Consider the following 21128-nt stretch of genomic DNA (forward strand, 5'->3'; position numbering starts at 1 on the left):
GACCAAGCAATGCTAATTAAAAAAAATATATACAGAATGAGTTGCATTTAGCATATACAGTATGTATTGCTTAACAATTACCGAACACCTGGACTTGACAACACGGCAACCTCCAGTATTTCACCACCGATATGTGCTGCATCTTGATCACGGTGTAACTAAGTGCTCACTAAATATGAGGAGATAAGCATGTCCCTCAGGTATTACACTGAGGGAGGAATCTTTGCATTTCATTTATCATGTTACATTATTTAGGCTACTCCTTCGGGAAAACACACTCTCTTTTGTCATAAGTTATGCTAATGGCTGTTACTACCATCTGTGAACTGTGGACCATCGGCTGAGCATCGTGCGCAATCGATGAGCGATGAGAATGGTGTCATCTTTGAATGATTAATCAGAGAGGGAGGTCCTGAGCTCCCAGAAAGCTGATGTGGCTGCAGCTCGGCCGGCAGGTCAGCCAGGCCCGACACCATCTCCAGCTCCCCAACACCCACCCCTTTTTACAAAGTACATCATGCCCCGGTCTCTGCCAATCTCCATAATAAACAGGCCTCTGGCAGCACCAGAAAGTGGATAATGGTTCACCTGGAGGTAACGTGAAAAGAAAACAGAACTCTTTGCAGAACAAATGGAGACAGAGATCTAGACAACAAAGCAAACACTGATCTTATAGAAAGGATTATCCAAACATGTCCGAAACTGGAAACAATTTTTTTTTAAAAGCACAAAGTCACACTTAGTGTCTTGAAAGGCGCTTATAAATAAAATCTATTATTATTATTATTATTACTTATAAGATAATAAAGATTTAGCTTTGCTGAAATTGCAAAACTTTCATCAGCTGGGGGGGTTTACCATAAGTTCAGAACAAAAAGGGCACAGTTGGGTGTTATTCGTCCATCTATTTCCGTTCTCCTCACCCTTTAGAAACACATCCTTCTACAGTGTGGTCATTCTTTGCCGTCCGCACGGAAATGGAGAGTTTGTTCTTATCAGTTTTGGAAAAGTGTCCAATGAAGGAAGAAGAATTCACAGAAATGTGATACAAATGTGCAGAGCACCTCCCAAGGTAACAAATGTCCGACATGATAATCCTCCATTGTTGTTGCCAATTTAGGTAGTGTTTTCACATGGTCCCGCGCAAACTGGGACAGCCACATGATCGTCTCAGGAAATATGCATTCGTACGTGAGCAGGGAAATGTGAAGGCTGCTTTTTGAAATCAATCTAATCCGGGACCCCTGTTTCAAACGTGACAGTTGTCAGGCTCCTAAAACATCACAAACATGGTTATCATTTGAAATAGTATACATGGATCTTTTTTCTTTTTTTTTTTACACGTTTCGGTCCATTGTTTCCATGAAAAATGCATGTTTGTAAGTAAAAACGTAAACTTTCAAAATCCAATCTCAAAGTGATCATTTTCGAAAATGCCATGGAAAGCGGCCAATTTCCTCAAAATGAAGGCTGTGCAAGCTTGTCACATCCGTTTATGAATGGCTAAACACAAGGCTGCTGATGTTGGAACCTTGATGATGCACAAGAAGAAAATCACACGACAACTCCCGTAATCAGATTCAATCAGAGGCACATCAACCATAATCCCGCATGTGTTTGTAGACTCATGCCAATGAAGAGACCTGAGGGCCAGCAGCGCGAAAGTCGGTGCCACGCTAACAATGGCGAAGGCTAGTTAATTCAGTGAGCACTGGAGCCCAATGACTAAATTATTCAGAATTAGGATTTATTAAGCAAGCATGGATGTGCCCCACTGCTCAGCTGGACTCGAGAAAAGAGGCCCAACGCGGGAAAAACAATTTGTTTGGGAGGTCTCCTCGAAGCCTGTTGCTAAATGGGTAACAATTGTGGTTAGAATGCTAATGAGGCAGCCCCCCTTTTCTGAATTGGGACATCAAAAGGCAGGGGAAGCAGTCATGTTGCCTTTGATAAATTGGAGTGGTGGTGAGATTGACAGCAGGATGTTTACATTTTTTTGGGACGGTGCCAGCATCCAGCCACATGGCCACACACATTACAAGATCATCTCAGTACCATTCATAATTATCCACTATTCACCAAGGCCTCATTTAGTGTGCTATTATCAGAGATCATTGTTATTTCCCTCCATGTATGTTCAGAATCCCAGCGAGACCAATATGTCTGCTGCAGATAACCATGCTATTTTGGTTAACTCCATTGTGTACATGAAAGTGAAAACATAGGGCCCAGTGAGAATTCCCATTAGTGATTTTATAGGATTAAACACAGCGCAGGAGCATTAAAATGTCCATTGTAATGGACATGGACTGTATCTTGTATTATTTTTTCTTTTTTTGTCTCTCTGTAAATTAATGCTCAGAGTACACACAGTGTTTTTAGGGACAAAAAATATATATATTCAATTGCACTGAATTCACACCATGATGGCATATGCCAACCAAAATAATATTTCACCTGAATTTTGGGTGATGAACGAATACTGACTAAGGTTGACATGATCAAGATTTTGGAGCTGATCACCCCCCCCACCCAAAATAAATAAATAATAAAAATAATAAAATTAACAAATAACCGGTCACCAATCGATCAGAAAATGGGCCATTTTATCCAATCCATTTACAGAATTTATTTAACGTACAGTCGAGACTGGGACCAGTCCAACTCTCACGGGTAGCCAAAATTTGTGAATAACTGACACCTATTGTAATGCAATTGGAAAAATAATAATTACACCCCAAACATTTTTTGCAAATCACTGATTCACATTCAATACAATATAGATAGCTAAATAGCAAAGCAAATTATTATTATTGCAACTGACCAACAATTTTTTACCGAAAAGGCAAAATATCTGCTCCAGATCTGTCTTAAGTCTAACACTGACAAAAGAATATCCAAAAGTGAGAGGACGGTCAACTAAATGTCTTCACGTGAAGTGGAGGTTCAGAGGTTGAGGGGTTTTTTTTTTTTTTTGGTCAGTTTTGGTGAAGTGGTAGAAGGCCATCCTCCCAATCTGTGGGAACTAAATAAATCTCTGGTGTATGAGGCCAAACACGATGAATCATCCTGTTGTGAAAGTGCACCTCTGCAGAGTCCTGCAGGGACAGCTGGGAGATAAGGAAGGTATGAGAGTACGTCCCCTCTTCACATCGATCCTTTCCACCACCTGGGGAGAGGGTATTCACACGCCAAACCACAGATAAAGCTATAGGGAGGGCCAGGGTGAGAAAGGTTTGCAGTTTCAGCAGCCGCCTCAGAGTGATAAAGACGAGAGCAAAAAAAAAAAAAGGCTTCTGGCCTTTCCATGAGGCTAGACACGTGTGTGTGTGTAAGGGGGGGGGGGGATCATTGTCATCACTCTTTTTAATGTTGGAAAACTGCACTTGATTGCAACCATCAATTTTGTTTGGTTTCAGGAAAGAAAAGCCATATGGGACTGAAAACATCACAGATTTGTTTCCTTCAGTTTACTGACCTTGATTTTATGAAGCAGAAAAGCATCAAATGATTGGAAAAATGTTTTTTTATAACACAGAGGAACTTTAAGCATTTATAATTAATATGATCAGCTATGTATATGTCTCGTCACCACTGCCGTTGATTCAGAAAGCCAAGCTATTTGGCATGTTATGTTTACCCAATGATGACCATGTAAAAATGAAGCTTCGGTGTGTTTAATAGTTCTGAATACAGATGTTAACATTGTCGAAGGAAAGTGTATTCACCTGAACCAAACAAGTAACTGCTAGTAACCATTTTCAGTTGACAACGTCGTGTAAAACAGGGGCTCCTAATCCCGGGCCGATTTGGGCTTCCAAGTCATGGGCTTGCCCGACTCCGCCAGCAAAACTCCATGGAAACCAAGGGGAACGTCACAACGCATAGACCGACAGCACTGTTATGTGATGTGGAATACTTTTAGGTTTTCTCAACAGTCAGGACAATTGGATTAAAACAACACGTCTGCAGGTTCTGAGTATCTGAACTTTAAAGTAACGACTAGCATATAGTATGCTTTCTTTTTGGTGTGCAACAAATGAACACAGAGTTGTTTAAAACACAGGCATCAATATGTTGGCGAGCATATCACACTTGGAGACCTCAGCTGGGTTAGGAAGATGCATCGTGACCGCTGATATCAACCACATAACCTCTCTGCTAAGATTCCTCATTCTGTTGTGGATACAGAGTATGAAGGTGCTCTGCTAAAGAGCCACACCTGTAAAAAAAACTTGCAGTCTTTACCATGAGAAATCAGGAGAGCCACTCCAGGCAGTGTGATTAGATGGCAATGAGATTTCATCAGCACAGTGTGCACTCAAACGGACACCGCGCAGATCGACGGGTAACTATAATTGAAAATAATAATTGTGTCTTTGTTGTGGAGTCCCCTAAACATTGGGAAGATGGACCATGGAACCACAACAACAAAACAAAAGTCTTAAATTTGACTAGATTGATGGATGATAGATGGGTAGAGACTACCATACAAACTTTCTTCTCCAGAAAAAAAAAAAGTACAATTTAACATCTAACTAAAAGCTTTCATCCCACTGTGGGAGGAAATGATTATTTCAATCATGTCACTGACAAAGTCAAATTTCAGAAAAGAACAGTGAGGTTTGGGCTGCTGCATTCCAGCTCCTTCCCCCATTATTTGAACACCACGGTTGGCTGCTTGAGATTTCCTTCACTGCTTTGATGATAATGCGCTTCGGCAGGCCAGTGGAGTAATGACCATCTCTCAATGTGGCACTGTGCAAGGTTGCGCTGCACTTCACGCTCATGTTTTCCGTTTTACATTCATTCACATTCATCACGGGCACTTGATGAACATACTCAACACTTAAATCTGCCGCGGATCCAGAGAAACATTTTGAGGTCCTCAAAACAAAATCAATTGATCTTGTAAAGGAGCAGCAAACAAGAGATTCACTTACCACCCCCTCCTCCAAGTAGACTTGAATTTGCTGAAAAGAGAGAAATCAAATGTCAAAAAAGCTTGCACAAAAAAGACTATCGTGAGTGCTTGACAGCAAAAACACACGGATCCATTTGAGCATGTCAAGAAAATGCAGAAATATTCATTTATCAAACGCAGGGGCTCACGCAGAAATCAAAGGTGCACGACGTGGGCCACAGTGAAAGTTGCCCTTTTCATCCACAAAATGACGTTCATGTCTCATGAAAGAAAATCAAATTGTGTAGTTCCCTCACATCAAATCGACTAATTAGCAGATGTATTGCTTAGAGCAAGGCTACGTTAAAACGTTAGCCCAGTCCAAGCAATTAAAAATGCCCTGTGGCGCAAGAACGCTGGGTTCATCTCATTCAAACACAAGCATTGGGAATTTGTGGGTTGTTATGGAAACATGTCACAGAAATGGACAGGTTCCAGGAAGATGAATACGTTGAATGAGTACAAACCAGATGCATTGCTTGAGTTTCTTGGAAAACGAAGCATCGTTTCGATAGATGCACTCTATTTTTTGCAACAGGCAGCATAGAAGATAAGTACATGCAGTTATTGAAGTGGCGAGCATATCATGTGACAATTAACCTATTTAGGTTTTGCTCTGTCAGGGAGATCCGTTCCACATGAAAAGGAGAAAGATTAGAAGGAGGGATTGTTAAGAATATATCAGTTAATTTGGGTGTTAGAGAAAGTAGGAAGTTTGTGTTTGAAGTACGGTTCACACAACGGGCACTGGAACAATCATACTACAAAATATTCCAATAATGATCATCTGTTCCAGTGAGATCATTAGCAGGCAAAAGTAGACCATTTAATAGTAATTTCTTTTTTTTTTAAATGGATAATGAACATGTGATGTCAGGAAGAACTTGACAATAACAGCACAGATTTTTTTTTTTTTAATGGTGGACACCGGGGGTCTTGTGGACCTTCCACAACTTTCTGTGGCACCATCATGGCTTTCCATTGTTGTCACTGAGCAACAAGTGTGGGAGGGAACAGGGACAAAGGAAAGCTCGCCGGCTGCAGAATTTGCTTCATCAAAGGTCTTTGTTGGGGTTTTTTTTGGTGTGTGCACGTAGGGTAGGCGCATAACATAACAGACAATAAACTCCAACAATGATATACTGACAGTCTGCTGTCATGTTTACAATGGTGCTTCTCCTTTTCTATGGAGAGACATGTTCATGTAAACATTTTTCTTTTTATGTCTGGACTGTCAACTTGCCATTTAGGAACGATAATGCAAGGTATTTTTTCATGTGAAAAAGCTGATTATATTAAGAGACAATGGTGAGGTGTATCAATTGAGGTCCAAGTGGCATATGACGGATATGTACTTTTGGTTAAAAGGTCTCATTCGGCTGTATTTTCTTGTCAACTGTTTATCGGGTTTGTGAGACCATTTGTGTTGGAAATGAGCAGGACGCCCATATTCAAGCTTTTTTTTGGGGGGGGGGGGGTTCTGCATTGATTGGGCGTGTAGTGAGCACGAGGAGGGCAGGTACTTAAAGAACAAACCATGAGTCTTTGTCACAGCGGCGCCAAAATGCTCGTTTTGCAGGCCTGTTGCCTTTCAACGTGCATTGCATAGAAATGACAAACCGCTTGGATGTTAAACTCAAACCATGTCAGACACATTTTGACCCCTTTTATACCTAAAACGGTGACAAAAAAATGGATCCGATGGCATGGGATCATTAGGGTTTTGATTGTTCTACGTTACCACTGGAATTTTAGGAACACAATGAAAGTCAACGTTTCAGCGCTTGCTTAAAAGGAAGCTGATATCAAGGTATTTGGAGTTTTCTGAAAGTCTATCATTTTCTTGTCACCCGGGGAGTCTTCTCATTCCTGATCTATTAAAACACTAGGGTTTAATTACTTGACATTATGGAAATGCGTGCCAGAGGGGGGCCGCTTCATTTACTCCACACCTAATCAGAGAATGAAGATGTGTTTTCTAATCAGTCTGACAAATCTTGAACGTGTGCGTGAGATTGTCTCAGCGAAAGCTATGAGAATACTATATGAGGATGTTTTCAAGCCACGTGACTTGATCTTGCAGTGCAGGGACTGTTTGGCAACCATCTCATCTGTTATTGGTAAAATAAATATGAAAGCAGAAAGGTGTGGAGGTTAAAGTGCTCCTGCATGCGTTTTCATTTCCTGTCTCCCCCATCGCCTCTTTTAATAGTCAGAATGTAATGAAACGCGTCCCAGCTGTTTATCTATCAGCATGCTATACTGTATATGCAAATAATATCCGCAGCCAGAGCCACACTTGTCAGTTGTAATAGAAAGTACTAAAATACCAACAAGGGCTGAAGACAAGCATAAGAGATTTTTCCCGCTTGTTGAAACCTTATTGAAATGCCAGAAAGAATAGTTATTGCAATGTCATCGATTTCAAAATTCCTTTCAAGTCAGCATTTCCTTATGTTTAGGTGCTTTCAGAACACTGCAGCAATTGGTGCCGGCGTCTTCCAAAGCAGTTTTTCAGGTACATTGCCCAAGGTTTAAAAGACAGTATTGCTCAAGATGGGCAGATACTGTACATTCGATTCCCGTGCACTTCGGGTGAGTTTAATCCCAAAAAAAAACATGGCTTTTATGTAGTTGGCTTCCAAAAAAATATCTGAGTGACAGACTTTTTTTTGTTTGAACACTTCATCTCAATCTGTTAGAGTGAGTGAACAAGCAATTTAGCACCTGTCATTTGGGATCTTGGTAAAGGATCGCAACAGTGCGCACAATCTGAAAACACATTTTGCCAGCTCTGTTAAATAAGGTCTGAAAGTTTTTGTATACAAGGTTTTGTGTCCTATTCACTAAAAAACCTATGTTGGAGGTGTTTCAATTATTCCGAGTGAAAATCAAATCAGAAATCCATGTTAGGTCATTTAGACTGTATAACGTAGAAGTATATTTTATGGAGAATCATGTCATTATAAATAGCTATTAGGGCATAGTCTGTCTAACTGGAAGTGAATCAAGACATTTTTCTGCCTTTGCAAAAATGGTAAAAACTCAACTCAATTATTTGAATTGAAAAACTATTTAACATTAGTTTTGAGTGCATATGTACAGATGCATTGCTCCAGGGCTCCGTCAAGGGCAGGGTGTGGGCCACTGGAGAGAGAGTCCTGGTGTATTCAAGTATTGAAGTACAACAAATGCAGTCTTCTTAATAATTATTAATATCAATTCAAAAGATTAACGGGTCTTCAAAATGTGAACAAGCTTGGTGACCCAGCACTCTCCCTTAAATCCCCGGTATTTGCATACTCCTCAGCATGTCAAGTTGAGTAATGATGTCTGATTTCTTGAGCAACGCAACTTTCTGTGCCCGTCTGCTCAAAAACATATTCTACCTTGTGTTTTTTTCTTGAAATTGGCTATTCAACACCAACCTTTCTCTTCGTGGCAGGTTTTGAAAAAGACATGACTGGGTGATAGAATGCAGTACAGTATTCTTTCCTGCCAGTTGGTGTTACTTGAGAATTATGTTCCGTCAAAAGCTGTCATGAAAATAATCTGCGGAAGCCCAAAAACAAACAAAAAAACAAAACCAAAAAACACACACAAAATGCTTAGTACAACGGTATGGCTAAAAAAAAGGTGGGGGGGCCCAATTAATATTAGACTGACGTCAAGTAGTGAGCCGCAAAATATCATCGCACATGTGAGACCCCTGCTCTCGAGTAATGCGATGCAACTTGCAGACAGGTGGACAACATCCTGTGCAGAAGCAATTAAATCACAGGGCATCTATAAAAACAGATAACTGTTCACTCAGTCACTCAGTGGGAACAGAAGCCACGTTGCCTACACAGAAGTCAGGCAAGTGTACCACGACATCGTCATTGACTCAGTACAAGTCAACAGTGATGAACTTTGTATTTGAAAGCAGAAGCAAAAATAAAGAAATAAATACTAATGATCACGTGTGTGTGTGTGTTAAGAAAACATAATCATAAATAGTAATGCTAGCAGTGCATGAGGTGTCGAGGATTGCCCATCCATAGAATAAACAAAAAACACTCACAGTGCTATTCTACTCAATACAAAATGCAACTAAAATGGTTTGTTGAAGTAGTGTCTTTCAATTTCAGACCAAGGGAGGATTTTCAAAAGTCAATACTTTGTCAAGGACAGAGTGACCACCGATCTATCCACCTCAATAACAACTATGAAAGAAATTGAAATTAAACAAGGAGTATGATTGTCTTGAACTTAAAATGTTAAGAAAAAAAAAAAAGAAGAGTTAAGTTATGCGCAGAGGGTTATAAAGTGAGCCAATTAAGGAAAGCACAGCGGAGAAGCGTAGGCTATGACGTGTATCAGAAGGTGAATTGTCCCAGTGGCAACCACGACGCAGGTCATAAATCTCAATGGATGGGCTCCGGGGGCTGCCTGGAGATGGCAGGTCATTAGAAACCCCTGGTCCACAACATTGAGCTAACTCATCCACCACATGCCTTCACTGGCACTGTGGGAACACCACTTCCAGTGTGCCTTTTGAACTTTTAATCCCCCACAACCCTCACCCGCCCCCTCCACACAGACACACACACACACACACACACACACACACACACACACACACACACACACACACACACACACACACACCTCACAGCCAATGGAAACACAGAGGATTAAACTGCTGTGTATTTGCATAGCGAGGAAAATATTGATTACAGAGCCAGAAGGTATGACAGCCACATCTTATGAATTGTGGCACCACATCAAGATTCTTCCCCTCCACCACCACCCTCAAGCCTCACTTTGTGTGTTCATTTTTAAAGCATCCATGCAACGTATTGCATTGCAGAAAGTGAGGAAAGAGTCTGGGTCGCTTGTTTCGCCTCATCGGCGCAAGTCTTGATCATGCAGCTAAATGGGATGCACCATCATCTTGTTTTAGAGACTCTCCGTAAAATCAAGCACTCTTAAAATCCAGAGATTGGCAAATTTTAGTAACGTGCCAATCTGCCATTCGTCATTGACCAGCAGCCGGTTCACCCGTCCGTCATTGTGGGTCCATCACTACGTCATTATTTTAACTGTCACTATTGCTAAATTGCTTTGTTTTAGGACCACCACTAAATTTCACTGGTCCGTCGGTCCGTTACTCTGTCATCATTAGTTTAACCACGCTTGTCTCTGCTAAATCTATCCATGACCTATAATATTGCAGTCAATTTGAACACAAGCCTTCTCCTTTTCTTATTTCATTGACAGATTACAGCTCTTGGGTGCATACCGCACTTATTGTATGTAGTGTACAGTAACCACAAAGAGATTCGGAAGGCAATGTTATCTACTATGGGTCAAAACTTAGCCTTTCTGGTGACATGCTTCCACATATAGACAGTGCAGGCCGCTCAAAGCAATCCTGGTGTCTCTTCACTCCCGCAAACAAACAACAAACACTCCAGCCACATGGCACTTATTTCAGGCAGTCATCAGTGAAACTGGGGTCTATCGGTGACGGACTGAGAAGGTACTGACACCATAAGTGACAATTCCGGTGATGGACAAAAACCTGTTAATACCTGCGCTTGTCCATTTTTAATAGTTTCCCATCATTTGGGACACTGGGAGTTCATCAGTAACGGACTGACTGACTTTCCGTCATTAATGGAATGCCCACCGCGAGTAATATCGGAGACACACCAGTGGAGCTAAAGCAGGGGGCTCGAACGGAGTGGGAACATTTATGTCACTTGTATAGGGAATGGCCTTGAGGTTGTTTTGACATTTCAAGTTACACAATGAACTGTAAATATAAGCATGGGCACAGAAAACTGCTTTGATTAATCACTCGTAGACCAGACTGCCAATTGAGACAGTCGTTAGATGTTCTTCCCGTTCTGCTTTGATGTCCAAAATGTCAGCACAAAACATCAGGGTTCAAAGAGTTAGCCAAGCAAAGTACTTTTGGCAAACTTTATTTTTGTGTGAAATACACAGATACATTTTTTCCACTTCAGCAACCTTCCTAACAAGCACTGCTACTAGGGCTATGCACACACGCAGTCACATCCACAACACCCGCATTATAACGTGCATGCACGGAAGCACAAAGCAGTACCACAGGAAATATTCAAGCAAGGGCCGGATTTCTAGAGCAGACCTTCTCATGCCTCTGTTGAAATGTGTGATTTCAAAACCTCAATGATGGATTATTTCTTCGTCAAAGTTTCAAAGAGAAATGAAATTTAAAAATGCACCCATTGTAGAATGAAGGAAAAGAGGCAGCGGTGGTATTTCTTACTTGTGGGTGCGTTAAAAATGTATGCTACACCACATGCTGCCTTGCCTCATTATGGAGGTTTTTGTTCTTTATAGCTTCAAGTAGTCCCAAAGAAACCCAACAGAGTCAGATCAACTTGGGGGTGGCACTATTCTTGCAGCACACATTCTGACACAGACAAACAAGTCTGGCTCACCGAATATTTGCAGCTGAGAAAATGATGCGACTTTGGCACAAGTGTGCACGGTGTGCTCAACAATTAGCAGGACATCATCTCAATATTTCATGTAATATTGACCTCAAGTCATGCACAATGCCAAAATTATAATACCGTGTACAAAAGTGCCACACTGATGTGCTGGACAATTTACAGCGAGCATGACTGCATGAATATTTTATAGCAGCAAACTGTGCCTGGGTGCTGTACATGCACACATTTATTTTGCTGTCTTTAACCGCAGAAAAGTGCTTGTAGATAAATGTCGAGTCACTAAAAGTGAAAGGTTTATTTTTTGTTCCTCATTATTGGAAATGACGTTAGAATAAGTAGATGCAGTCGTAAAAGAAAAAATCTATTGCCTTTGATTTTATACTATTGTCATATTTTGTTAGCATTGAGAATAAGTATTTGGCAGTGCATTTTAACAAGGCTTTTTGTGAACTGCAGGCCTGTGAAACCCTATCAGACTTCTGTGATTAAGGGCTATATAAATAAACTTGACTTGACATTTGTGTGCAAAGAACATTATTTTTTTTAATACGACAAGTGACTCCAATCACAAAGCTGTGAAATCTGTTTAAAAAAATGTGTCTTTTATTTGGAAGCCTCATCACTCATATCAGAGATGTGTGGGCTGTGTCTGAAAACAAACACTGCTAATACCACAGTACCACAGAGTTTTTTTGTCACTTGCCGTACTGATGTTGTTTATGCAGCAACAAGCATACAGCAGGACTGTGATGATGTCTGAATGTATCAAAGTGACAACAGTGTGGTGGCACAGTGATTAATCCCCCTTCCTCTGCATGCTTGTCACCTTCATAACAAACCAACAATAGCAGATGCCAAAAAACAGCTCATGTCTATTGTTATAATTACCTGACCTTCAAATCCACATTAATGAGCCCGTGATGATCCCATTCTCTTTCATCATTTGGCTTCCAAGCCCTCCTTTTATCTAACAAGGTCACCTTTCACAACACTGTTTCTCCCAGAAATACACCCCGCCCCCCTCCCTCATAAATATACATCTACCTGCAACCAGCCAACCCCCAAATCTTTAGAATGTGGAAAGAAAGTGAGCATGCAGGTGGCGACTAGAGCACAGAGGGATTCGTTATTTTAGACTCTACCTTAAAATAAGATCACCTTTATTCGTCCCACAATGGGGAAATTTAAAACAGTTCAATTGAAAACACAAAGTAATCGTGAACGTTTAAGCAAGTTACAATTTTTTTTTTCCCCATGAAAGGGGAGAAAAGGTGAAACTATAACCACCTAGGTCATTGGCCGGGACAGCATGCTCATGGTGGAATTTCGTAGGAAACAAAAAAAAATAATGATTCGCTTTCCAAATAATAAATGTATAACTTATTTTTAATAATCAATTATTATGCTATTTGCAAACAATTTTATGGGGAAGAACTCTCTCATAGGTATATTTCACAGGGTCTGGTGTTAGTTATTCTTCCATCAATTTTTGGGCCATTTGCTGCATTTTGTAATTTGCCGGTTTATCAGCTTCACATTTAAGCATCTCTTTCATTCACCATTGCCAGGCCTGGTGGACCAGAATCGACCTGCATGGTTGGACAAGGGCTTTCACAATCCACAGCTATGCACAAACAAGGTAAAATTACAGCATCCCCTCACATAATCCTCAATAAATTTATTAGTAGGTCCACACACAGAAGTGCTGTACCGTGAGCCATAACGCTTCAGTGCTGAGCCACAGAACATCATGTGCCTGGAACAGCTAGCTGAAAAAGAGGCTATGCCTGTCCTTAGGCAGGCCAGCTGGTAGAATCAGAAGAGTACAGTGCAGATTTCGGAAGTGCAGAAGCCAAATGTCCTTTCTATGCTTACAACTGCAATTTAAGTTCCTTAGTTAAAACAAAACATTTAACGAGCAATTAAGACATTCTGGTCTTACTGGCATCAATTTATTAGCAGCAGTGGTGGTACAAAGGAGACATGTGAAGTTAGTTTTAACTCCAGACGGATCCCATTTAAGTCACAGACTCCCTAGACAGAAAAATGCAATGGCCCACGTTAAATAAAATACTTTTTGGGGGGGGGGGGGGTGCTTTATTGAAATTAAACTAAATCAATTTTTATTCGTGGGAGCAATTGCCGCAGATTGCCTCGTAGAGAACCCCTTATTCAATTACATGTACAAATCTAATGACGAGATACTCAGCGGATCTCTCGTAAACTCTCATTTTAACAATTACAGCAATTCTTACATACAATAATTTATATCTACAGTAGATGAAAAAAATTAACAAACACTTCATATCAGGTTTAGCCAGTTCTGAACACAATCACATCTCCGGTATCAGAGGGTTGCTCATATCAGACTGTCATTTTTATTTACACTCACAAAAATATGCTTACAGGTTAGATGTCACATTAATGGTGGGAAAGGTTTTTCAATCGTTGCATCTCGGTCTCTTGAGCGAGCGAGTGCGAGAGTGGAGAGTGAGAAAGAGAGAGAACCAGTGAACCTTCATTATTACATGGTTCACCTTTCATGGCTTTGCCGTTTCATGTATTTTTTTCATGCAGTTTTTGTCATGCTTTTTATCTATTTTTTTAAACAGTGCATTGTGTTCTGCATCCTGATTGACTAAGGGACCACAGACCAATGTCAACAGTCTCCGGGCCTCACCTCTGTATAGTAGGGGCGCCAAACATTTTTTGACCGAAGAACTACTTTATAAGCAACAAACCTCCCATGAGCGCACACACACACACACACGCGCACACGCGCACACACACACACACACACACACACACACACACACACACACACACACACACACACACACACACACACACACGATTGAAACAGAAAAATAAAGTAGGTACAAGAGTGTGTGAAAAATAAATCACTGTCTACCTTAGTAGAGACCTGATGTGGAGGCATGTGGTGACACTTTTGCACCGTGTTAAGTGGAGATACTATCGTACGTGTACCATTTTAAAAATGCTTCTCCTGGCGCTCCAGATTCTCATTCTTTCCCAGTGCCATTGGTGAATCGCAGATGAAAAAAAAAAACAAAAAGATGTATCCCAACATTCACCTATTACTATCTTCTTCTCTCGGGAAAGGCACCTGCACCACAGCCTTCAGTAGAAAAAAGAAAGAAACGTTTTATATTTACTACATATTACTTCAACAAGATATAGTGGGTAGTTGCAGGTTTAGAACAAGAATCGAAAATTGTTCTGGTATGATGTTTTCTATTGTTCGGGCTCTATTTCACAGACTGTCTCACAACCCAGGTGAAAAACCGTTGCAGGCAGTTCAGCTCTACATAACAAGCTTTAGCTGCCAATAGAAGTTGTTAGCTATCACTTCTCTGCCATGTAATCAAAAAGTTGGTGTGGGGTAACTGCTTATGATCATTGAGTTATCGGCAGTCCCATTTCAATGTCATCTCTGGCGAGGAATGTTGTACCAACCAAGGAATGCAAACTGATACAGAAAATGGTGATATTTCATTATTTATTTATTTGGGTTTGGCTCAGATTCCAATGAGTACTCTTTATTGCATCTTCAAGCAATCATCCATTTCATTTTTTTGCAGAATGACAAAAAAATATCCATCATAATAAGCTTTTTCGGGGGAAAAAAAAATATTGCCTACAGTGCATCACATCTGTCATGTTTGCGTGTGCATGCGTGTTCTGGTGGGTCGTTCAATGTCCGGATAGGTTTTTGTGTAAATACTACATTAAAGTCAAACCACAAACTGATTAAAGTACTATCTTGATTAATTATGTTTCACAATTTTCCTTAAAAAATGTAGAAAGAAAAAATCCTTAAAAAGGAGGAATTGTTGACATACCGAAGAAAATATCGGCTACATGTATTGGAATTGGCACTGAGACTTTAAACAAAGACGGGTAAAACTGTTTCTGAAAAGAGGAAGTCGTCCTACATAGAGCATTTTATTTGAGAAGAAAACACATCAAAAAAAAAAAAAAAAGGTTCTTCCACATGCAGACAGGAGAATGAAACAGAATCATCATCAGACAAAATAAATGACAGACGTTGCAAGCGGCAGAGGTGAAACAGTCACCTTGGGGGAACTTAACGAAAATATAGATTCAAAATGGTTGATTCAGTTGCGGATTCTGCCACTCTCATGCTGAATTTTGCAGCGCTAAACAGTTGCCAACATGAATTGACATGCCTCCAAGGCTTGTTTTATTTTTATTATTATTTTTTGCCAAATCCCAAAACGCAGCTGCTGTAGCCATACTAATAATGGCGTATGCCACATTATCTTCACCGGCAAAAAAAAAAAAAAAAAAAAGATGTGCATCGACTGTCATGAGAAGATGACTTAACCTGCATTAGCCTGACTTCGGAGTTCCCTGCAGATTTATAAAAATCCTTCTGAGAGGCGGTGGGAAGGTTGAAGTGAGGGTGACAAGGGCTTTGCCAGGAAGGCATATTAAGTGACTCCAATGTGTCTTTGTCAAGCAGCACTTACTCTAAAGTTCACATTGACTAATAGGTGAAAAGCAAGTGAATGTGGGCAATATCCACAAGCAGTTCCCGGAGCTTGCTTTCCCAGACGATTTTACACAAGGTTGTCAGCTTTGATGTTCCTGTGTCAGAGCTTCCGACTGTGGGGGGGTCCGTGAACACAGACCTGCTTCACTTTGGCAGCTCCAAAACATCAAGCAAACACAAAAATCCCACTTGCAAGCGAGTTACAGCGTGAGGAGTTTCTCACTTCTGGAGGAGGCAACTTATATGGCTTTGACACGTACCCAGAAGACACTCACATATTATGGCTGAAAGTTGAACGATTCAACCGAGATGAAACACTGCGGCGGTAATGGTGACTATAAACTATAGAACAGGAGAAGCTAGATCAGAGTGAGTGTTTTTAATGTGTTTTCCGCAAACAAGAATCCAGTTGTACAACACGTGAAAACATTTAGGGTTATGCAAGAACAACATTAACATGGCATTGTAATCGTCTCGATAGGATGGGATGCCAGTCATAGAGCTATGACAGTACATTTTGTAACCGCTTGATCCAAATGTTTATTGCCAATTAAAATGTAAAAACAAGATGTTCTTATTAATTCCTACATACAGTAAGTTCTAATCAATGTTATGACAGCTTTGTCTAAGACTGAAAATATGTGTAAAAAGACGTTCAAGTTGTAAAAGTCAAGCAATATGGCATGTCTAACTGTATTGCAAACAGCCAAAAAGCCTTCTGGGAGGGAAAAAAAAACCATTCCATCGGGTGCTACAGAAAGGAACATGAGGCGTTGCAGCGAAAGCCTTAATGAAGAGAAGCCCTTCAACGAGCTGCGCTCTGGAAAACAACTCCAATAATACTTCAATGTCAGAGGGTAGGCAAGACCTTTCATTGGCAGACCGCTTCAATAATGGCCATAGTCACACTAGTACACCTTGCCAGAGGACAAGTACCCAGGAGCCACCCTTGCAAACCAAGGACACGTCATTTGAAATGCATTGGGTGCCACACCACAGTGATATATCCACCCCCCCTCGAGAATTAACCTGGTCTTTCCTGTGCTAGTCTTCACTCCGTGTGCGGAAACAGATTCTACAGACGGACAATAAATAATTAAATAAAAATACAGTCAGAAACGGACGTACAGGAGGAGTCAATTTTTGGCTCTCAAGGTATGGGCCAATATGGATCGTTTTCAGGTTTAAAATTCATAGCCATGTTTCTGAGATGTAAAAGCCAGGTGTCAAAAGCAGTACCTTTCAAAGTAAAGACAACAGTGACATTGTAGCCCGAATGTAACAATGGAGTATTTGTTTCTACTGTTTGCAGAGCACGTTTTGCCCGGCCATTTTTTTTTTAACGTTTGCTTTCTCGTAAACCAAAAGGGCAAACATGACGAATTGCTTGAGAAAAAAGGTCAGCGAGTCATGTGTTTGTCAAATTCAATCTAACTGTTAAACATCGCCAAAAAAAAAGAAAAAAAATTCCCCCGTCTTTGTAAATGTGAAAAAATAGTTACACATCACTGTGACCTCTATCACTGACAGTGATCTATCTGCAGTCCCAGGTTAACGTAACCGCTGCAAAAAATGGACTTTGGAATAGCGACTTCAGCACGAACACGGTATCAAAAATTGAGTGATGCCACAGATGGCTAAAAGCATCCCTAATTACGACAGTTCAGTCTGGAAGGCGGGATGCATAAATGACTAAAATGAAATTGGCAGCCATACAGGTAGACAGCCTCACACGCAGGTGTCGCCTGGTGTCTGTTGCCAGCTGTTAACATCTCAATAAAGATTTTTAAAAAAGTAAAGCAATCCAAAAAAATAAATACTAGAGAAATAGGCGGCAATTATTATGCATGGATTTCCAAATGAACATTAAGGCTTTTTTTTACCAATAATATCCACAAAATATTAATCAACTCTGAAAGAATTTGGCTGAGCTTGCAATAATCCCATCAAGTCTTTTTTGAAGCTGCCAAGAGGATGGCATCTTTTTACAGCAGCTTAATAACCATAACATTGCTAAATTCACGTCTCAGTCTGCCTTCTTTGAGCGCTGGCAAAATGACACTGTGTGGATTAGTGAACCCCTTGAAGGAAGGGAAACTTTGTAATCATTAATGGGAAGTTCTAATTATGGGAAGCCATCAGTAAAGTTCCAGTTCAAGCTCACCATTAAGGGAACTGGAGTGCAACTTCAACTCTGCAAACCGTTTAACTGGATTATCTCTCTGTTGTGGATTTTTTTATTTTTTTATTTTTTTGCCTACCCATAAAGAATAAAATCAATACAGCTTCAGACCCCTTCACAGCAGCGCTGTCTGACAAAACTGGGACCAAACCATGACCCATTCTTAGACTAGCAATTTCATTAGTTTCAAAAACATTATTTTTGGCAAAACGGTTTCGGGTAAAAATGTGGCTTTCAGCACTCTATGGACAAAAAACAAAACAAAAATCTTGACAGAAGTTGACACTGGCATCATTAAGTGCAGTAATTTGGTGGTGTGTGGATGTGATCTAAATATAATTATGTTCTATTTTCAACCATTGTGTTCTGCGGCTGTATTCGGGGGGGGGAAAGAAAAAAATAGAAAGTAAAAGGTAATAGTTTTCTTTCAATAGCTTCCAGAGCATCTGTCTTTGTCTGATTTAAATAAATAAATAAATAAAATAACTGACACAGCAAACAAGCACTGTGTTTGCTGCAGCAGGCTCCAATTTAGGAATAAGACAAAAGATAGTCCACCCTCTGTCGTGTGCAAACAAGGATGTGGTTTAATCTTCGCCGTTCATCCTTAATGAGATGTGATGCAAGATGAACCGGGGTCTTGTGGTAGCTGGTCCAACAAATTGCTGCTCTGCCAAGCTTCACACAGCAACACGATGGATACAGTAAGTGCGGTGAAAGCCCATCCACAAACCATTAAGATGGCACGAAATGATTGTTTCTGTGGTCAACTGCGTCAGGTAATAATGCAGGCGTGAGTAACAAGAGAACTTTCTCAGAGTGGCATCACTTCAATGTGTTTGTGCCCAAGTGCAATGCACTTAATACAACATAATGCAATAGATGTTCGGTTCTGTTGTGTTTCAGTACAGTTGGCGGAGGAAAAAAAAAAGAAAAAGAAAAAAAATGTACTTTGGTTTCGGTTGAACACGATTAAAATGTATTAAACTAACACTTGTGTTTATTTTTTAGGAAAAAAAACAAAATTTTCTTAAATTGTTCACAAATGAAGACAATGTGAACATAAAAAAAACAAAATCCTCCCACGGTGGGAATCTTTCAAATGCACAAAATCTGACTTCTGCTCACCACGTAGTGGTCTTTATTTTTGATTCAGAGAACAGGAAACAGCAGGGCACAACGCCAGGAAATAGACAGCCAAGTGAGAGGACAGAGGGGGAAAAAATGACAGTTATTTGGCGGGGAAGAGGAAGGATGTTGACTTCAGTGGGTCTCTTTAGAGAATTCAGTGACTTTCCAGGGGCAGTAGTCCCATTTTCATCATGACTGTGAAAATGGGCTGAAACATTGATTATGTCAATCATTGGGTTTCTGTTTCAGAATGTGATCTCTGAGTGTAACTTTTTTTCAATGTATTATCTCGTCTCTATCTACACACAAACACACACACACACACACACACACACACACACACACACACACACACACACACACACACGCACACACACGCACACACTCAGACTAAATCAGTGGTTCTTAACCTGGGTTCGATCGGGTTCGGTGAGTCGGTCTCAGGGGTTCGACGGAGCGTCTGACATGGAGGTTAAGACACACGCGACTCAACATGTCAATTAGTTATGACACGCCCGCTTGGCCGTCACTGGCTGCAGATGATCACATGACATTGCTTGTCCAAACAGTGCTGTGGGAAATTTAGTTCGCTTAATTGTCAATGTGTGACTGTCGTGATAGTACATCGTACAATTTAAAAAAATAAATAAATCACACCATCGTCAAATCGTCTCGCACCCCATGTATCGAGAAGCATATCAAATCGTGTTTTGTGGAGAGATGCATACCGCTGGTGATCAACTTTGGTCAGACCTAGCCAAAGACGGATGGTATGATCCAATTTATTTCTGATATTAAATAAAACACGCATTTACAACACGTACATGTTTTTCTTCAGAAAATGTAAAGAGTCTCAAGAATGAGCAAAAGAGCTGATAAATATGTCGTTATGTTTACACTGCACAGTTTGATGAATTTATGTGCAGGAAAAAATCTTTAAGAGTTAACAACTGATGAAATGTTGCAAAATGGTTTTCTGTCCTTGGTAAATTGGGACTTATTTCACATTCTCTGAGTGATGTTCTCCCTTTGAGATTAATGTCCCATACGATAAACACTGTTGAGTTTTCCCTCACCTGCTTATTCCTCTTTCTGGAATGCAAATAACAGACTTTTGAAAATCTGAAATTGAAGGTCAGTCTGGAAAAGGTGCATGTGCGTGCTCGAGGGTAGAATTCAGCCCATAAATTGTTGAGTGGCATCATATATTGACAGTACTGTGGCATATAACTTGGTTCAACACGTCTGTTGTATATATGAATTATGTTATTTGGTTGCCGATGTTTCAGTGGAAGTGGTGAAATCATTCAGCTATTATTTGTCATTGTTCCATTTCTATTAGATTAAAAAATAATGAATAACGCACTATGACGCCCCAGGGATTTGCAAAACTGAGGGAACAGAGCCTTCCACCGCTTAGTAGAATCTGAGTGTATCCCACACAATATATTTCAACTCTCCTGGCAGTCTAAACACTTGTGGAAGCTTTGCTGATCACTGGAGAGATCCAAAGTGCTTCACGGATCTTGCGCATTAGCATTAGCAGCTAGCTTTGATGCATAAGGCTTTGATGCGTAAGCGATCAACGGGAAGAAATGTCACAGTTTCACAGTGTGTAACTCACTGTGACAATGTAAAATGTTACATTCTTGGCATATGCTTATGTTAGGCATACGCCCATTCGAGTCTTACTGGGTTTTTTTTTTTTTTTTTTTTTATGTTTCTGCTCCCGGTGTTTAAGATTTTTTTTTTTTTAAAACATCAAACTCACTTGGTGAGCGAATGGAAAATTTACTCACTCAGTTTCATATTTTAGAGGCAAAATGC

The 21128-nt window shown here is 40.4% G+C and overlaps 1 protein-coding gene across 4 annotated transcripts in view; it reads right to left on the reverse strand.

Moving 5' to 3' along the window:
* macrod2 (mono-ADP ribosylhydrolase 2) overlaps positions 1–21128 on the reverse strand; it is a 372441-nt gene that overhangs the window by 271545 nt on the left and 79768 nt on the right. For all 4 annotated transcript variants that reach the window (XM_086122657.1, XM_086122655.1, XM_086122656.1 and 1 more), the window contains exon 4: positions 4944–4973. In XM_086122657.1, the coding sequence (XP_085978783.1) occupies positions 4944–4973 (30 nt within the window). The remainder of the gene's footprint in view (positions 1–4943; positions 4974–21128) is intronic.

The sequence above is a fragment of the Hippocampus guttulatus genome, chromosome 10 (genome assembly GCF_054856545.1).
Source record: "Hippocampus guttulatus isolate MCC_2025c chromosome 10, RoL_Hgut_1.0, whole genome shotgun sequence".
Classification (NCBI taxonomy): Eukaryota; Metazoa; Chordata; class Actinopteri; order Syngnathiformes; family Syngnathidae; genus Hippocampus; species Hippocampus guttulatus.